Source organism: Triturus cristatus, chromosome 4_1, assembly GCF_964204655.1.
Source record: "Triturus cristatus chromosome 4_1, aTriCri1.1, whole genome shotgun sequence".
Taxonomy (NCBI): Eukaryota; Metazoa; Chordata; class Amphibia; order Caudata; family Salamandridae; genus Triturus; species Triturus cristatus.
Window position 1 is genome coordinate 572,796,956 of NC_140585.1, and position 17,331 is coordinate 572,814,286.

Sequence of the window (17,331 nt, forward strand, 5' to 3'; positions counted from 1 at the left end):
TGATGTGGTGGAGACCATTTCCCCCATGTCATCCAGCTCCTGGTGTGGCGCTGAACTCTGGTGTGCATTGCTGCCTTCTTGTTGTTAACGTGTTTCTGCTTGTTTGTGCCTTTCGCTTCATTGAGGGAGTTCTGGTGTTCTACCATTATCCTCCTCCACTCTCAGGCTGCATTCATCTTGTCCAAGTTGGCCTTCCATGTGCAATGTTTTGTTGCCAATGGGTTTAGTGGGGTTGTCTGCTGGCTCGGGTTGTCTCCATTGTGGTTGGCTGTTGTTTTCTGTTTGGTCTGTCTTACTTTTTCAGGCTTTTGTTGTGCTTATCCCCGCCTGCCGTGTGTTTCACGGTCCTGGCGGTGCTTATCCCTGCTTTCCTCATCGCGGATGGTCTCATCGCAAGTTTTCTGGTGTTATGGTTTGTGTTTTTATCTCCGTCGGGGTGGTTGTATCGCGGACACAGGCTTTTGTTGTGCTTATTCCCGCCTGCCGTGTGTTTCGCGGTCCTGGCGGTGCTTATCCCTGCTTTCCTCATCGCGGATGGGCTCATCGCAAGATTTCTGGTGTTGTGGTTTGTGGTTTTATCTCCGTCTGAGTGGTTGTATCGCAGACATTGGCCGCATTTTCAGGGGTCTATCACATGATACCGCCGTGTTGTGAATTCCACGTTAATACAGGGATATTTTTCCGCGATGGGCTGCGATGTGTAAAGTTGCGCTAGCATTTTTTGGTGATGTTTAGCACACGTTCTTGTGAATTTCACCCTTAGTTTCTCTAGAAACTACTCTTCCACATTCAGTCGGAAGTTCGAACCTGTTCATTTGACCAAACAATTACATATAGGATCAGTGGTTATCACTTTTATAATTTTAATTCTTTTCAATTCATTAGTCTATCTTTTTAACTAGTTGTTTAATTTTAATTTTATTCCCAATATTTTTGTAGCGGAAGTAACTCCACCCTGTTGAGAGGATCATCTGGATCTGTTTTGGATTTGATTTTCCCCAAAGAACATCCTTTTTTCTTAGGTCTGGGCTATTCCTGCAGCCTCAAATAATCAAGTATTTAAAAAAATATTAAAGAAAACATACATGTATGTATATATACATAGAGGGCTTTGGGTTAGTCCTTTTTCCATTGGTCTTTAATTGACATTTTGCTAACCCCCACTTCAGCATGCAGCACGGGGTAATATGTCATCCTACTTCAATCATTGCTTTCTTGAACTGTGAGCAATGGCATTTGTCCGGTCACATGTGCATAGCTACTTAAAATGTGCATTACAGTGCCCGAGCTGTTGAGCCAATACTTTACTTTGCCAGAGCTGTTGAGCCAATACTTTACTTTGCCAATGATTTTTTATTTCCATTATTTATCCTTTTTAGGTCTAGCCTAGCATTGCAGCGCATGCGCCCTGCTCGCTTTGTGAGACCTCTTGTGATTAAGGAGATATCTGAAGGGCACTTGAAGGGCCGCCTCTCTTTCTTATTGGCGTGCGTCAGCAATTATGTTAAACGCTCACTCCCTATTTGAAATTAGGCTTTTTTGTTTGCGCCCTGTCTCCTCTTTGGATGGCCCACCCGGACTGGGTCGTCTGCTTCACGGCTGTCGTGAAGCAATTTCTTATCTATAGGGGGCGTGTACACATCTGTTTCACTCAGCCGCTTGTTTATATTTGCATCGCGCTTTCACTTGAAGTGCGATGCAAATATAAACAAGTGGCTGCCTTCCTTATATTGCCCCAGCGTCTTCTCTGCTCGCATCTTGCATATTATCCGCTCGTTGCAGTTCAGCGCTGTGACGTGGCAGATCGCAGGTGCCTTGGTTAATGCCTCCTTAAGGCACTATCCCAGATGTTGCTTTGTTTTTCTGTGCCTGCCTAGGCAGGACTCTGGGGCTCAGCCTGTCCCCTTAAGCATGGATAAGAAAGTAGAACATCTGCAGCCATTTTTTTGCCTGTATTCAAAAGTCCCTCCCAGCACTGCGCGCTGTCTCTTTCTTCCCCATCTTTGTTCCATTTCAGCGCCCCCTGCCGTCTGCCCATTCATCCTCATGGCCCTTCTCTGCTTTTCCCGACTTCTCCCCTGTATTCTTCAAACAACGCCTCTTTTTCCTGGCACTTGTCTCTGATCTTGAATCCCCTCCCTCCCCGTCCCTGCCCTCCTCGTGTTTGCGTGGTGTTTTTACGTTTCAACCAGTAGTCTGCCCGGTTTTAAACTGCAATCCACAACATGCCTTGCTCTATTCATTCTGATGGGATATTCTTAAGTGTCACATTCCATTTAGTGTGGGTTTTTTCTCGCACAGTAAGTCAGAAGGGATGTTCTTTTAGGATGCTGTAATTGTGATGGAATATTTTCTGACCAACCAATTCCCATTTGATGTTAATCACAACAATTGTAAAGGGATATTTTTAGCTGATATGGCAATTCAGATTTGATATTATTGATTTGAACAGTGATGATTCTGGTGGATTGATGCCTCGCCTGGTAGTAATTCTGGCGGGATATTTGCTAGCTGAAATGCCAGGGTTCATAATAATGCTTGACGCCGTGCACTTGTATGCATTTCTGTTTTCAGTATTTGGATCTGTCTGCCACCAGCGAACTTTCATCCAAGCATTGCAACCAATAGGTCAAACCTATCTTTAGTTTGGACCCAAGTTGTACTAAAAAGGGGGTAAAAGAGATCCTGTGCAACCTGATGGTAACAGTTGTGTTTGTTCACACCTTTCAGAAGCTTTCGGGCAGCACAAGCAAGTAGCTTTACGATTGGCCGCAGTGTATTATAAGTAAATCAGCGTCAACGTCTGGCAGTGAGTGAGAACCTAACTGTTCTATCTGGGTACCTCTTCTCATAGAAACATATAGCTTTATTATCGTCTCAAAATGCATCTTCCAAAAAGGTAATACAATCTTGCATGTGACTTAGAGTAAGATGGGGGAGAGGATGTGTCCCCCGGGGTGGTGTGCAGTCTGTATGCTCTGGAGCCCGTGCCAACCCGCCACTCATCCCCTTCGCACTGCGGCGAGGGTGTCCCTGCTGTGGGTGTAGCAGGCCCTGCCCAGAGGAGGGCCCAGGGCAGGCCAGGTTAAGACCTGCTCCTGTCAGGCAGCAGCCCCCCCCTCCACCTTCGTCTGAGTGTGCACTCCCTCACCCTCCTCCAACAAACTCACTCTTCACTCCCTCCTCTACCGCGTCCATCAAGCTGCCCTGCGCCAGCCTGCACCTCTCTGGAAACAGGGTGCCTTCTGAACTGCCTCCACCGGCTGGGACTCTGTGTGTGTCACCTCTCTGCCACAGAACACCTCCCCTACGGCCTCCTCTCTATGCCTTATGGAGGTCCCATCTGGATACTAGGCAAACAAGCTAACATCTGGTCTACTGCTTTTCGGCCCAGCCTCCTCCCTCCAGCCTATTGGCATTGTAAATGAGAATGCCTTGTATTTATGTTTTAAAATCCAAAACATAAATAGAAGGCATTGTCATTTACAATGCCAATAGCTCAAAATCGAATGAATGCGAGACCTATTGCATTGCAAATGCTTGCTCCTTTTGTGTTTGTGTAAGGTATGTTTTCAAATTACTGACATTCAAAGCCAATGGTACCTTTACTCTGCAAGACTAAGAATTTGTATTATTTATGACAAGCATTAAAACTAAAAATGGTTTTCTACTGAAGCCTGCTAGGAAACAACAGTACTTTTCAATTAAATGAGATAAATGGTTAATATTGTTATCAAATTAAAAAAATTTTGCTAGCATTCGGATGTCATATTTGGGCAGCAATATGTTTTCTTTTTTTTCTGCTTCTTTCATCTATGAAGAATATGCTTGCAAAAAATCACTTTAACTTGCATTGGATTTGGCAATGGTTGTTTTTCATTCTATACGGCACACTCTGACCACATGCTTGTGCCGAGCTATTTAACATGATTAAGAGAGCAGATGTACTGGTGGCACCTCAAGGTCTGTCCTCGTCTGTCTGACAGAAGAGACAGTATTCAAGCACCTAATTTACTTCAGAGACACCCTCAGACCAATAAAGTACATCTCAACTTGCAACCATCTAACTAAAAATGCCTACCATAGGCATCCCCGTCTACCAAATGGCACATTATAACCGTTCCAGTGGACATTGTCTCACTAATTACACCTGCTCAGTCCTGAGTCATCCCACTCTAGTACACAAAGCTATTGAAGAGCATGAGCTTAACCTTTTTAACATTAACATAACCATAGATATGAGACAGTACAGCTCTAGAGATTGCATTAGCTGCCCCCCTTGGGGCACTGAGATCATGGCAGTCTTTATCTTACCCACCCCTCTGGCATCCTTCCTCTCTCTAACTCCTGCCTTAGAATAACATTCACTTTGCTAAACAGTTCAATAATTTTCAGCTCCCTACACTGGTAATACATCTAATATTGTTGTTTTGGAGGATTTTCTTATTGCATAGATAGGACTTCCGGATCTCATAGAATTCAAAACACTCCCAGACTCTCTATTATTATTCTTCATCATAATTGAATGAGAGAACAATATTGTGTTACAAATATAACATAGCCAGAATTTCAACTACTCCAATATCATAAAGGTAAGTATATATAACAACAGATTACTATTCCTAAATTGACATCTATATACCTTGAAGTTAAAAATGATCAGGATATATTTATATGGAGTTAAGAACAGTACATTCATGCATACCCATGAATAATTACTTTCATGGTATTGATGTATTGAAACTCTGACTATGATATTTTTGTAGGACTGTGAATACAACACAATGTTCTGGTACAGTACCTTCATGACCTGCCCATGGCTCTCACACATTTAGAACAGCAATCCCAGAACTTCTGTTCTCTGACCCTAAAGACCTTTTCATGTTCTCCTCAATCTCTACACTCCCCTAGACTGACCATTACACCATCTTCTTTTATATGTAGCTCCATTGTCGCAATTCAGATTCTATAGCCTTACCACAATCTAGAAGTAGAACGTGGTGTACATTACAGGCTATGGAATTTACTAAGAACCTCATCACCACTGTTCCTCCCTTAGAGAACGCTCCTTCCCTAGGCATTTTCACCTCCAATTTGTGGGTTTTCTCTGCTATTGTCACCTTAGGTCCATTGTAAACAAAGAGATTTAAATGGTTGTGTCCACGAGCTCCCAGGCTCACAGAGGAGCTACATAACATTAAATGTGCATGCAAGATAATTAGAATATTAGGGGGGAAAAGATGAGTCTCTTTCCAAATGAAGTTATACGTACAAGTAATCCATTTTCATGGCACCTTTAAAGAACATAGACAGCACTCTGGTCTGCAGTATTCCACTCCCGCCTTTAAAACCCTGAGTGAAGAACATTCTGATTGCTTCCACAACCACATAGAAACAATTTTTACCTCTATTTTCCAGCTGGTTTCCTCTCTAAGGATTTCTCACAGTTGAGGCCCTCACATCAGTAATTGCCTCCATTTAGAATATATTCGACCACTTACAAAGGAGAATACTCATTTCAATCAAAAGGCTACTATCTTTAGTCACTACAATAATCTATATATTTCTATTGCCTGTGTCTCTGTCTTGGTCATTCCATTATGAAGAGACCCAGTACAAATACTTCTTATAAAAAAAACACAGGCCATTTCCATTTTGCCCATTCATACCAAAGTTTTTGAAAATATGTACACCCTCTGCTTAGACATTTTCTGACTTTGCAGGATCCAGGAGACTAGATCCTGCAAAGTCCGAATTTCATTTATCAATTGGGCCAGAGTCCTTCCTTGTATCGGAATGGTATTGGATGACAACAGTGCAGCAGTACCGACTTTCTTAGATCTCTCAGCCACTTTTCAAACAATTCATCCCTGAATGGTCCTGAAGGGGCTCCGTCAAGTGGAGATCATATCCAAATCCCTAGTTTGGTTTGAATGGTTTGAATCCTTTTTTTATCAGGAACAATTTAGGCTATGGCCAACACTCCCATTCTCGCTGGTTCTAATTCTCCTCAATGAAATGTTCCACAGGACACCTCCCTGAGTCCCACACTGGGTAATGCATATGTTTTTCCTCATAATTTCCCATTTGCTATTTTTGCTTTTACATACTACTTATAAGGCTTTGATACCCAGATTGTGGTCTGGTGGTTGAATTGAAAATCTTGGACTAAAGTGTCATTTTTCGCACATGTCTCATCAGACTGGGAGGGAGGATGCTGTAGCCCTCTTACTAGGATTGACTAAAAACTGCAATTGGTCCAGAACATGCCTATTAATTTTCTTCTCTGCCTCAATAGATGCAATTCAAATCACTTCTCCATTGGTTCTCTACAGAAAATTAATTTCTTGCAAATTTTTCTGTTTAGTTCATTAGGTGTTTTATGCATTGATCTCTTCTATCTTCAGAAGAAATGTCTTCCTTACATGAATTCTTGCACTCTTACAACAGTGTTCCAGTTACTACTTCAGATACCCTGCATACCTCTTGTTCTTAGCTGTCACTTTGTTCAATACTTTGCCTCTTGATCTCTGTGCATCTTCCATGCCTTTAGTCTTCCAAAAACAAGGCAAGACTCATTTGTTCAAATTTTAATTGGTATAGACTCAACTATTATTTCCGAATCTCTTGCCAAGGCACCTTGTGTATTTAAACTGTCTTCAAATTACAGAAATTTAAATCCAATTGTACCTTTGCTCTGCAATGTTAAGAATCTTATTTTCCTGTGTTATGTATTAAAGCTGAAAATGGTTTCTGCAGCTACCTGATAAACTCCACAAAACACCATTCCTCCTACACATCTGGACAAATAATAGGTAGCCAATAAATGTACCCACATAATCACTATTGTCAGCGAACCTCACTTGGATGTTCCAAACACTACTCACATTTTAGTGCATAATTTCTCTTCACAAAGTGGTAAGTCCCAACCTCTACCTACATGGGTGTAGGAAAGTGCCTCTTTTGACAAGGTGAGCCCCCACTTGTTGCTGGAAAATGACGTACTATCGACTGGGCATACACAGGGTCCCTGCCAACCAAGTCCCCGGTGCCAGATTTCCTTCCCTAATCTATACCCTTTGTATCCAAAATTGGCACCCCGTTAGCTCACATATAAGTCCTTCATAGAAGGTACACCTGGTACCAAGACATTGTGGTTAAAAAGGGTGCCTAATGACTGTAGCACAAATTGTGACACCCTAAAGGACACCTCATCAAGCACATGCACCCTGCTACTGCAGACTGCTTGTCTTGGTGCAGATAAAACTGAAGAGTCAACATGGTACACATCCTTGTGTACCATGCCCAGAGATACTGCACAAGATACAGGTAAGACATCCCTCGAGCAGGCCTAAGCCCTCTGCAATACTCTTGTCGATTTCTGAATATTGTAAGTGACCTGGGAAGCCATAGTTAGTACATGGGCTGGGTACTCATCATTATGAGTTCCGAAGCTCCATGGTGGCTTCACTGAATGTATGGGATGTTTTGTACCAAACATCTCAGCATAATAAACCTGCACTGATTCCAGTGTCAGATGTATTAAGAAGTTGCACACACTGCCCAGCAGGAGGAACAGGCTCTACGGCTTGACATGCACACTCTTGGGGCCAAAGGACCCCTGGTGGCGCTTTACCACAAGAAAAAGAAAGGCGCGTGGATCGGCCCCACTGCACATACAATATACATATGGTTCAAAGCGCAGGGAGCGCTCGGCTGGGAGGGAGTCCTCACCCAACTCATACCACTGTGGGACACGCCAAAACTAGGTATGCTCTGTTACAGTAAAGGTTTCGCACAGTGGGACCTTATTGGTATCCCGAGAATTGGGGACCTCTGGAAGAAGGGAAAAGTAGTGACGTTTTGCCCAACTGCGAACAACATATCAAATGGCTGACTCAGAACAGTTTTGCTATATGCAAATCAAGCACGCACTTACAAGGGCCATACCCAGAGGCGCCGATCTCCCCAAATCATCGCCACTCGAGGACCGCCTCCTTACAGACCATCTCATTAAAAAAGCCATTTCTCTCACTTATCACAAACTAATCAATAATCAGAAAGATCCCATGCAAGCCTTGCGAGACAAATGGCGGACAGACCTGGGGGACATGGACGACCAAGATTGACAAGAAGCATTGGCGTCTCCGCTAGAGGTCTCGACTACAGTTGGTGCAACTGAAAATCCTACATAGGACATACTACACTAGAACCATGCTCCACAAAATTGGTCGGACTGAGACACCTCTCTGTCTGCGGGGATGTGGGACACAGGGCACGTTTTACCACACGCTATGGGACTGTCCTCACATAACACACTATTGGGAGGCGGTCATGGAGACAATTACTCGGGTGTGTGGCTTTGAAGTTCCCCCTGAGCCGAGAAGGTGCCTCCTCAATATATAGGAGCCAACTGACCTCAACCACGCAGCACAGGACTGGGCGACCCTTGGGAACACGCTAGCTAAACGCAATATCGCACAGCATTGGGGCGCGCCCACTGCCCCCTTACAACAGCTCTGGTGTCAAGACATTGATAGAGCAATGGTGGCTGAAAAAGCAGTCTTCATACACAGAGGGTGTCCCAAAAAGTGGGAGCGGGTGTGGGGCAAGTGGAATTCATTCTGCGGCAATATTTGTGCCTCCCCGGCAGAGGAATCAGACCCAGACTTAAGCGAGTAGCCCACGAGGACTATTAGAGCGCCGATTACATGCCAGGGATCAGGGGTCCTGACACTTAGATATGTTAGGTTTGGGAATAAGGCTACTGTATACAATGTATTACCTCTTGAAAATACCCTGTAATGAGTGTATCATGACAATGGACATTGCTAAGTGTAACCAGCACTGTTTTTTTGAAATTATGACAATAAAATAGTTTTCACAAAAAAACTAAAGTTGCACACAGAATCCCGTAGAGGGTTCCCCTGAAACCTACAAATCCTTAGTTTGGTCACCGACTGGACTGACCCAGCCTGCTACCACCAGACAGTGCTCTGACCTCATGGGGAGAGTGCCTGCATGCTCTAAGTTCAAGAACAACACCTTTCCTGGGCGGTGGTGTTCACAACACCCCCTGATCAGGAAGAGCCATCTGTGGTGGGTAGCTTCAAAGAACTTGCCGCCTTTGTAATGTGACTCCGGCCTCTCCTGTTAGAGGGAGCAGGCCCCCTTCCGGTCCTCATCCACTTTTTAGCGGGAGGACAGGCAGGAAAACTTAGAAAGAATAGGAGGTGTGCTCCCCTCTGCCTATTTAATCCCTCAGGTGCTGAAGGCGAGGTGAAGTACACTTAACAGTGCTCACTATCTTAAAGATAGTGGGACTTATCCAATGAGGGCTAGGCATAGGAGGAATGCATATTAGAGGGTGTAGACACCACAGGTTAGGGGCCAATTGGCCTCTACATGTCACTACATTGTAACTCCCCTAAATCTAGTATTTAGGAGGCATCTCCAGATCCTGAACTTCAGTTCCTTATGACCTAAGAAGAGCCAGACACGCACATATGGACTGTTGCACCAGCAGAGAAAACTGCAGAGACCAACTGACTGGGTCCCAGCCCTACCGGCCTGTCTGCATCCATCAATGACCCTCCACCAGAAGATGACTCGTCCTGCAGCCCAGTGACCTCCAGAACCTTGGGAGGACTGTCTGCCTTCGATAAAAACCAAGATCTCCCTAGAACAGCGGACCTATTCACAAAGCAACCATCTCCAAAGTAAAGACTCTGCGACCTGAAGAACCACAAAAACTGCCCCAATTCCACCTCTGCGCCCGATGCCTCCGGCACAAGTCCAAGTGGCCCACCAGTCCCAGCAAGGTCCCCCCCGCCCCAGAGCCCGAGTCCACCGTGAGGTGACCTCTCCTGGACTCTTCGATGTTGCCTGCAGTCTCTGCACGGAGACCCCCTCAACCACAACCTGCTCTGGTAAACCACTACTGATACAAAGAAAGTCCGTCCTGGGCCTTGGTGAAGAGGACAAAAGGTGTCCATACATCACTGAGCAATGCAACTTACCTGACCAGCTGTTGGTTTCTTTCCACCGGCCTTCTGACCTGAGCCTGCATTTCTTGTCCTATTGGGCCTTTCTCCATTGGTTTTCATTGGGCCCCCAATGTTGTGATGGCACCCTGCACCTGGCCACCCCTGTGCTGCTGGTTGTGTACTGCTGGTGATGATTTGAGGCCCTGTCCAGTCTTTGCCTATACCCCCAAAGACTGGCCCTCAAAGCCGCTGCTACTTACGTGTAAGCAGCCCCTGTCTGATTGCCCCAGTTCCATTGATTTGTATTGGGCGCCCGACCTCAAACGTTTCACCCGGTTGCCCTTGTGCTGCTGGTGGTGTCTTGATGGTGCTGACCTGAACAATGCCCAATGCTGATCTTAACTTCTGAAGACTGGTCTTGTAAGTCAATGTTATCCCTCTGTATGCTGAAGGTTTTCTTGCTCCCATAGGATAACATTGCCAAGGCTGAAAATTGCACAGTGTCCATTTTTGAAACTAAAAAGTATTTTTATTGAGAAACGTATTTACCTATAACAAAGTTCTGTGGTTCTGCACAATACATATAGCCAAGCACTATTTTTTTAAATTAGTCTCGGATTTATTCATTTAGTGTTTGTCTCATTTATTGCTACGGTGTATACAATAAATGCTGACACTACCCTCTGATACGCCTAACTGCTAACCCACACTACCACAAAAGAGCATTAGTATTATTTCCTTTAGCCTCTGTAAAGCACCTGGGGATCCCTTGGACTCTCTGCACACTACACCTCATTTTGGTATAGTACATAGAGAACCAGCTTCCTACAATGGGCAAAAAAAGTAAACTCCTCAACAGAAGAGGCAGCATCTTCACAGCAAGAAATCGACACCACCAGCTGTGTTTGTAAGAAATCCACCTTTTCTGTGTGGTCACCACAGATATGTTTCACCTCTTACTGGGCTCTGTCTTTTTACTGTCATTAAAACCTTGTGCATTTCAGACCGCTAACCAGAGCTACAGTGCCTTTGCTCTCCGTTTAAACATAGACAACGTGGCATATTCCTAAGTGGTTTATTTAACTTACCTATACCCAGGGCTCGTAGTTTAAATGCCACCAGCGGACTGTGGTACCTATTGTGCCATTAACTACAGTGATAGTTTAAAACATGGCTTCAGTCCTAGCATGTAGCCTGAATGTGGCAGTTTAGACGCTGCAATTCAACCTGTCACAATAAACGCTTTTGATAGATCAAACCTTCATTTGAAATATTAGTATGTCACCCCTATTTAGGCCTTGTAGCTCAGAAGACAGGGTGCATGTTATTTAAAAGTACTAGATGAAGGAATTTCATGTTAGCATGTCTTTACAGTGACTAACATCCCCAAACTGGTTTACACGTTTGCAGGCCTATGTAGAAAACTAAAGTACACATTACAAATCCTAATACTGTATCTTGGGAATTTGACTAGCTAAAAAAAAAAAATTCAACTCTTTTTAATGGTTATTGAGAATCCAATTCAATGGTGAAGTTAGATTTTTAATACATTTGAATAAATAAATATATTTTAAGCATAAGGAAAACAGGATGCCAAAATGACTCTTGTGTATCCACTGTCTGGTTGCTGGAAAAGCTTGCTTTGTTTTACCAGACTGCTGTCTCTGGGTTTATGTGGAGTACTGTGGCTGCTTCACAAATTTGTTAGTGTGGGAGGACACTGGGATAATCACAGTAGACTCCCCCCACACACATACCCAGCAATCAGGGCCCATGTTTAGTGTGGCTGAAGACGGTTGCCATCTTGAAAACAACCAAAGTGAGTTGGGTTGCCCCTGGAACCTTTACCCGTTAGTTAGAGCGGCATGGCCAGGGGTGATTCCCACCTACTAGTTTATGCCAGGCATAAGTGTTGCACCCCCAGGCACTCACTTCAGAACACTGAAGAACCTGCAGAACAAAAGAAGAGGACGTGTACCTGATATCTATGACCTGAGAGGAGCCCTGAATGACTAAACCTTCTCCCCCTTATACCCTGGACGAAGAAGTGGGTTCAAAAGTCAATTGGTGAACCTCCTGTGAGGCTTCAGGAAGAAAACAAGCTACAAGAGACCTCACCTGCAACTACCCAACTTACCAGTGGCATCTGGATCTAGATTGCACCGTGCTATTGGCCTCTTCCTGACACCCTTTGAGTCTCAAAGTGGTCTTGGGAGACTCCGGACTTTTATTTCTGTGGTGTAGTGGAAATTAAAGGACCAAGTCAGAAGGTAAAATCATTGACCAGGATGAACCTGGTTGGTATATTCTACTCACACTCCATCGCTGGCAGCCTCAAATTGTGCATAGCCCCTGGTCTACCACGACAACTAACTATCACTATGTGCTTCTTGGCACAATTCTTATTAAATAATGTAAAAATACGTATCTCAGGTTACCTCATTGGATGTTCGTCATGTTTGTATTAACTGTTACTCTTTTTTTCAATTTGGGTTTAAATTTGTATTCTTTTGCATTTTGATTTTATTACTGTTTGGTATTATTTAAATACCTTACACATTGCCTTAATATAAACCTATCTGTTCCATGCTGCAGCTACTAGGGGGTTGAGATCAGGTTAATTTAGTGACTTTGAGGGTACACCTTGACAAGGGTTATAATTATTCCACCCAAGAAATAATCCAATTTCATATAGTATTCTAAATTTGCCAAACAAAATCACATTCTAGATCTGGTAGTGACAAGACAATGGCAGAAATACAGATACTGTAGGGTCTGTGGGTCAGACAAGTTTCCTGATTGCTAAAAACTAGGACCCAAAAACCTTTTTCAAAAGTGCACACAGTGAGTTTTCCAACATGAGCCACCCATGATCTCGTATGACATCTAGAAGCACAGCCCCTACTGATACCTCAAGAGAAAACAACTCCTAAACATTTCCCTGTTACATGCATGTTCAAGAACTTTGGCAAGAGGTTTGGATTCTAGAATATCTCGAAGACATTTCTAAAAATGGGAAGGGTGGATCTATGTGCAGATGTTATTCAGATGTTGAGAGACCTTGGATCTGGATACAAATATAATTATGTTTTATTCAGGAGACAGTTACAATCTAGCAAAAGACACACAGACGATGGACGGAATGCAGAGCAAATCAAACATTCAACCCCAGTCAATATATCTGAGTTAATTCCATCATTCTTTTGCTCATCATGCCACCCCAGTTTATACCCAGCCATATGCAAATCAGTCTTCACCCTGTGCCTCATGGGAACAGTCCAGCCCGAACTACCAAGCCAGGTCCTCCCTGGACCAGAAACAAGCATCCTGGGACTGGTTTTGGGGCATCACCCCTCTCATGCTAGCTTGAATCCAAAGACACAGTGAGCCCGGGAACCACGTTTGGCCATCACTTAATTCCAGTTAATTAATCTGTCCTTTTAGATTTGGCTTTCTGGTCCACTTGCCAGTGCCAGGATACGTTACGAGTTTCCAGACTGTACTATATATTGTCTTTCATTCTCCATTGTTGATCCATGAGGTCCACATCTAGGCTGTGTTTGACATTATCCAAGGGTTTTTGATCCTATGAAAATTATACACATAATATACTTAGTTATAGGGGTTATAAGCTAGCCTTCTTCATCCATTGATCTGTTGTTGTGTCATTCATATTTTTAGTACGCTAGCCACAGTATACAGCATGGTACAATGGGTCAGCCCACTTCAACCACTGGCTAACTTCACCATGTGTGACAGTATTCTGCTCTTTCATGAGCCGATTTGCACACAAAGTAGCTTCCTACAGTTCCATGGAGCCCTTTTTATTTCCATTTGTGCAATCCCAGCAATTATATGATTTTACTTGAAACTGTCGCAATGGGGTAGCCACAGAAACTCTGAAAATAACCAGTATCTATGGAAGGATGGAAGAAATGATTCCTGGTTGTAGGCAGTTCTTACACGTGCAATACTCTAAGTAAAAGCACGAAGGGAATTGTCTCCTGAGATTAACCAAACAAGCAAAGTGGATTTTAAATAACGTGAAATTCAACTCAGTAATGTCAGTGCTTAGTCCTGCGAAGGATATTTATGATAAAAGCCCATCGAATTTGTGATTTTGACTTACTTTGGGTTTGGATCCCCACATGTACCTGTCTATTCGGATACGTGCTCTGTTACCTTCCTCTTTGACAGAGATTTTCTTTCTGGTAACATTAATTATCAATACATGTCTCTACAAGACAAAACAAATCACAGCATTTGACAGACACTACTATTAAGAACTTGTTTTTTCTTTTGAATAAACTATGTTTATTGCATTAAGAGTTATGACCACAGTTGAAAATATTTCTGGTTTTAGATGTAATTAGAATGACTTACCGATTCCTTTCCTTTCCTCTGGCAGTCTTCTGTCTGTTGACTCGTACTTGGCCATCGTATCTGTAAATATAAAAACATTTACTGGTCGAAAAACATTTGCAAGATAATTCCAATATAATGTATTAGCCTAAAATCGGATTGCATTGGAAAAAGTGAGCTGTGTGCCTTCTGTCAGTGTTAAGTGGCTACTTGATTAGGGCAGGCAAAGCACAGGAAGGTAAGTGAGGGCACTAGAATCGTATATATACTATAAATAATACAATATACTTGAAGGAACACGCTAAAACAGAATATGGAATCTGGCTGGATACTGCATTACAATACCGGCCCTTTGCTTTAATAACCCTGCTTTTTGCTACACTCATTCATAGTGGTATTACAAGAGAGCCCTGCCACTACCTCAGTATTAAATTAAAGAATTAAAGATTTCCAATATTTTCTTGGGATATTGGAAACACAACGAACTGCACTTCCCCAGACATAGATTTTCTTATAGGGTATCTGCCATGGGGAAAACAAGAAAACCATGTAGGCGATAGTCTGCAATGTGCATAAAAATGGGTGCTGGAGTGGGGGCAGAGAGGTTCCCATTGATCTTCCATAGCTGAACCAGGTGGCTGCAGCCACATTTGCCCTGCCAGGGGCTCAAGTCCAAACCTTGTATCACGAGCCGTAATGCTGTTACTACAGCTAATGCTGTGATATTATAAATTGGGTTCTTGGCTGAAGTGGGTGTGAGTCCTCTTCAAACAGGCACCACAATCCTGATCAGGGTGAACCACAATTGTTGTAAACTAAACCTTGTGCTTAACTCTCTGGTGTCGTGGACACAAGCAGCCAGGCTTAAACTTAGAAGCAATGTGTAAACAGAACACAAAAATTGTCTCAAACAGATTAAGAAAAATAGAGTATATTTTAATAAATAAAATGACACCAAAAATAAAAAAGCCAATCAATAGATCTTGATATATGCAATTTTAAAGTAATAAAGAAAAACAGTGCTTAGAAAAGGAAAGCTGAAATGCTTGGAGTCCATCCGGAATGAGTAAGTTCTGCTCCTACACTACATGCATTAGAGACACTGACACTGTGATACAACACTTATTTGACAGCACATGCCCACATTCAGAGTGAGCTTGCTGGTCTGTCTGTTGATTGGTGAGGTTGGAGTAGTTATGTAATATTATGTCTAGCTTAAAGCTGGAGATAATACCTGGACACCTGTTTTTCAGGTGCATACTGAAGTCCTATTTATACAAAGCTTTATGAAATGATATGCCTCCCCAAATTTCTTTACGTCCTACAAAATACTCCGATTGAGGTCCCGGAGATGTTCTTTCGAGAGTTGGCAAAAGTCAAGCGAAGCCTGCTTTGGGATGGTAGGACACCGAGGATAGCATGTGCATCCCTCACTCGGAGGCCTCTCTGACCTCCTTTTCTTTTATTGGGCTGCCCAGCTGCAGATAGTCAATGAAGGGGCGTTCTTTTCACAACAGAAATCCTCTGTAATGGCTGATAGGCGGATAATGGACATGGAGGAACATGTCTAATGGTTTTACAATGGATAAGAGATGAATCTGTTGCCGACCCCCTCGGAGGTAGTGGTCGGAATCTGGCACAAGGCGACCAGAGTATTGGTTGGAGGTATAGTTTGACATTAGAAACCCCACTATGGGCCATCGTTTGGTAGAAGGGAATGAGGGCTGTTGAGGGCCATGCGAAATAGAACTTGATTGGAATATCCACGTTGTGGGACATGTGGATGGGGCAAGAGATGCTAGGTACCATTCCCTGAATTACAAAACCAATATGAACCCAATACCTCTGATATGAACATCTGCAACATCTCCTTTGACCAGATTTTGAGGTGCTTAGGGAGGCCTGGGTGAATTCCCCCTACAAAATAGTACTCTGGTCTCCCCTGACTGATCACGCTGTGTCTAAATTATACTCAACGCTCCTACACAATGGCAACCCCTCACTGGATTATCTCTGAGGACAATGGGAAGGAGACTTGGATAGACTGGAGAAAGATGATTGGGAAGTGGCCTGCAGGTACCCTCGGAAGGCGGCCTTTTGAGCCGGATTCCAACTGATCCAACTAAAACTCCTTCTTAGGGTCTATTTCACTAGAACTAGGCCGTTCCAAATGGAGAACACACACTCAGAATTGTGTCTGAGGGAATGCAGACAGAAAGGCACACAACTAAATAGCATATGGGAATGCTCCAAACTTCAGAGGTACTGGGGGAAGTAGGAATGAGTATATCCACAGTCATATGCTGTACACTGGAGGTGACCCACCAGCTGTTTGCCCTGAGAAGGCACTGGATTGGATCGTCTCCTTCCTCGACGGAAGAACACAGAGAGTCCGCCTACCACCGTACAAGTCAGAGGCCACCGAAGTCATCTGCGGCGTCCCTCAAGGATCCTCGCTGAGCCCCACCCTCTTCAACGTCTACATGAGCCCCCTCGCGGCCATCGCACGCCAACACAACCTCAACATAATCTCCTACGCCGACGACACCCAGCTGATCCTCTCCCTGACCAACGACCCCGCCGCCGCCAGAGCCAACCTGCACGATGGGATGAAAGATGTAGCCGAGTGGATGACGACCAGCCGCCTGAAACTGAACTCAGACAAGACGGAGGTCCTCATCCTGGGCTCCTCGCCCTCCGCATGGGACAACTCCTGGTGGCCCCCCGCCCTGGGCACCGCACCCAAACCGACGGACCACGCACGCAACCTGGGCTTCATCCTGGACTCCTCCCTCTCCATGACCAGACAAGTCAACGCCGTCTCCTCGTCGTGCTTCAACATCCTGCGCATGCTACGGAAGATCTTCTGGTGGATCCCCACGGAGACCAGGAAGACGGTCACCCAGGCCCTCGTCACCAGCCGACTGGACTACGGCAACGCCCTCTACGCCGGAACCACCGCCAAGCTCCAGCAGAGACTCCA

At 44.2% G+C, this 17,331-nt stretch overlaps 1 protein-coding gene across 1 annotated transcript in view; it reads right to left on the reverse strand.

The window, feature by feature from the left end:
* The window catches only part of SEMA3E (semaphorin 3E), a 612,412-nt gene that overhangs the window by 352,403 nt on the left and 242,678 nt on the right, over positions 1 to 17,331 (reverse strand). Inside the window, exon 3 of the mRNA XM_085652902.1 lies at positions 14,370 to 14,429. Within this exon, the coding sequence (XP_085509028.1) occupies positions 14,370 to 14,429 (60 nt within the window). The remainder of the gene's footprint in view (positions 1 to 14,369; positions 14,430 to 17,331) is intronic.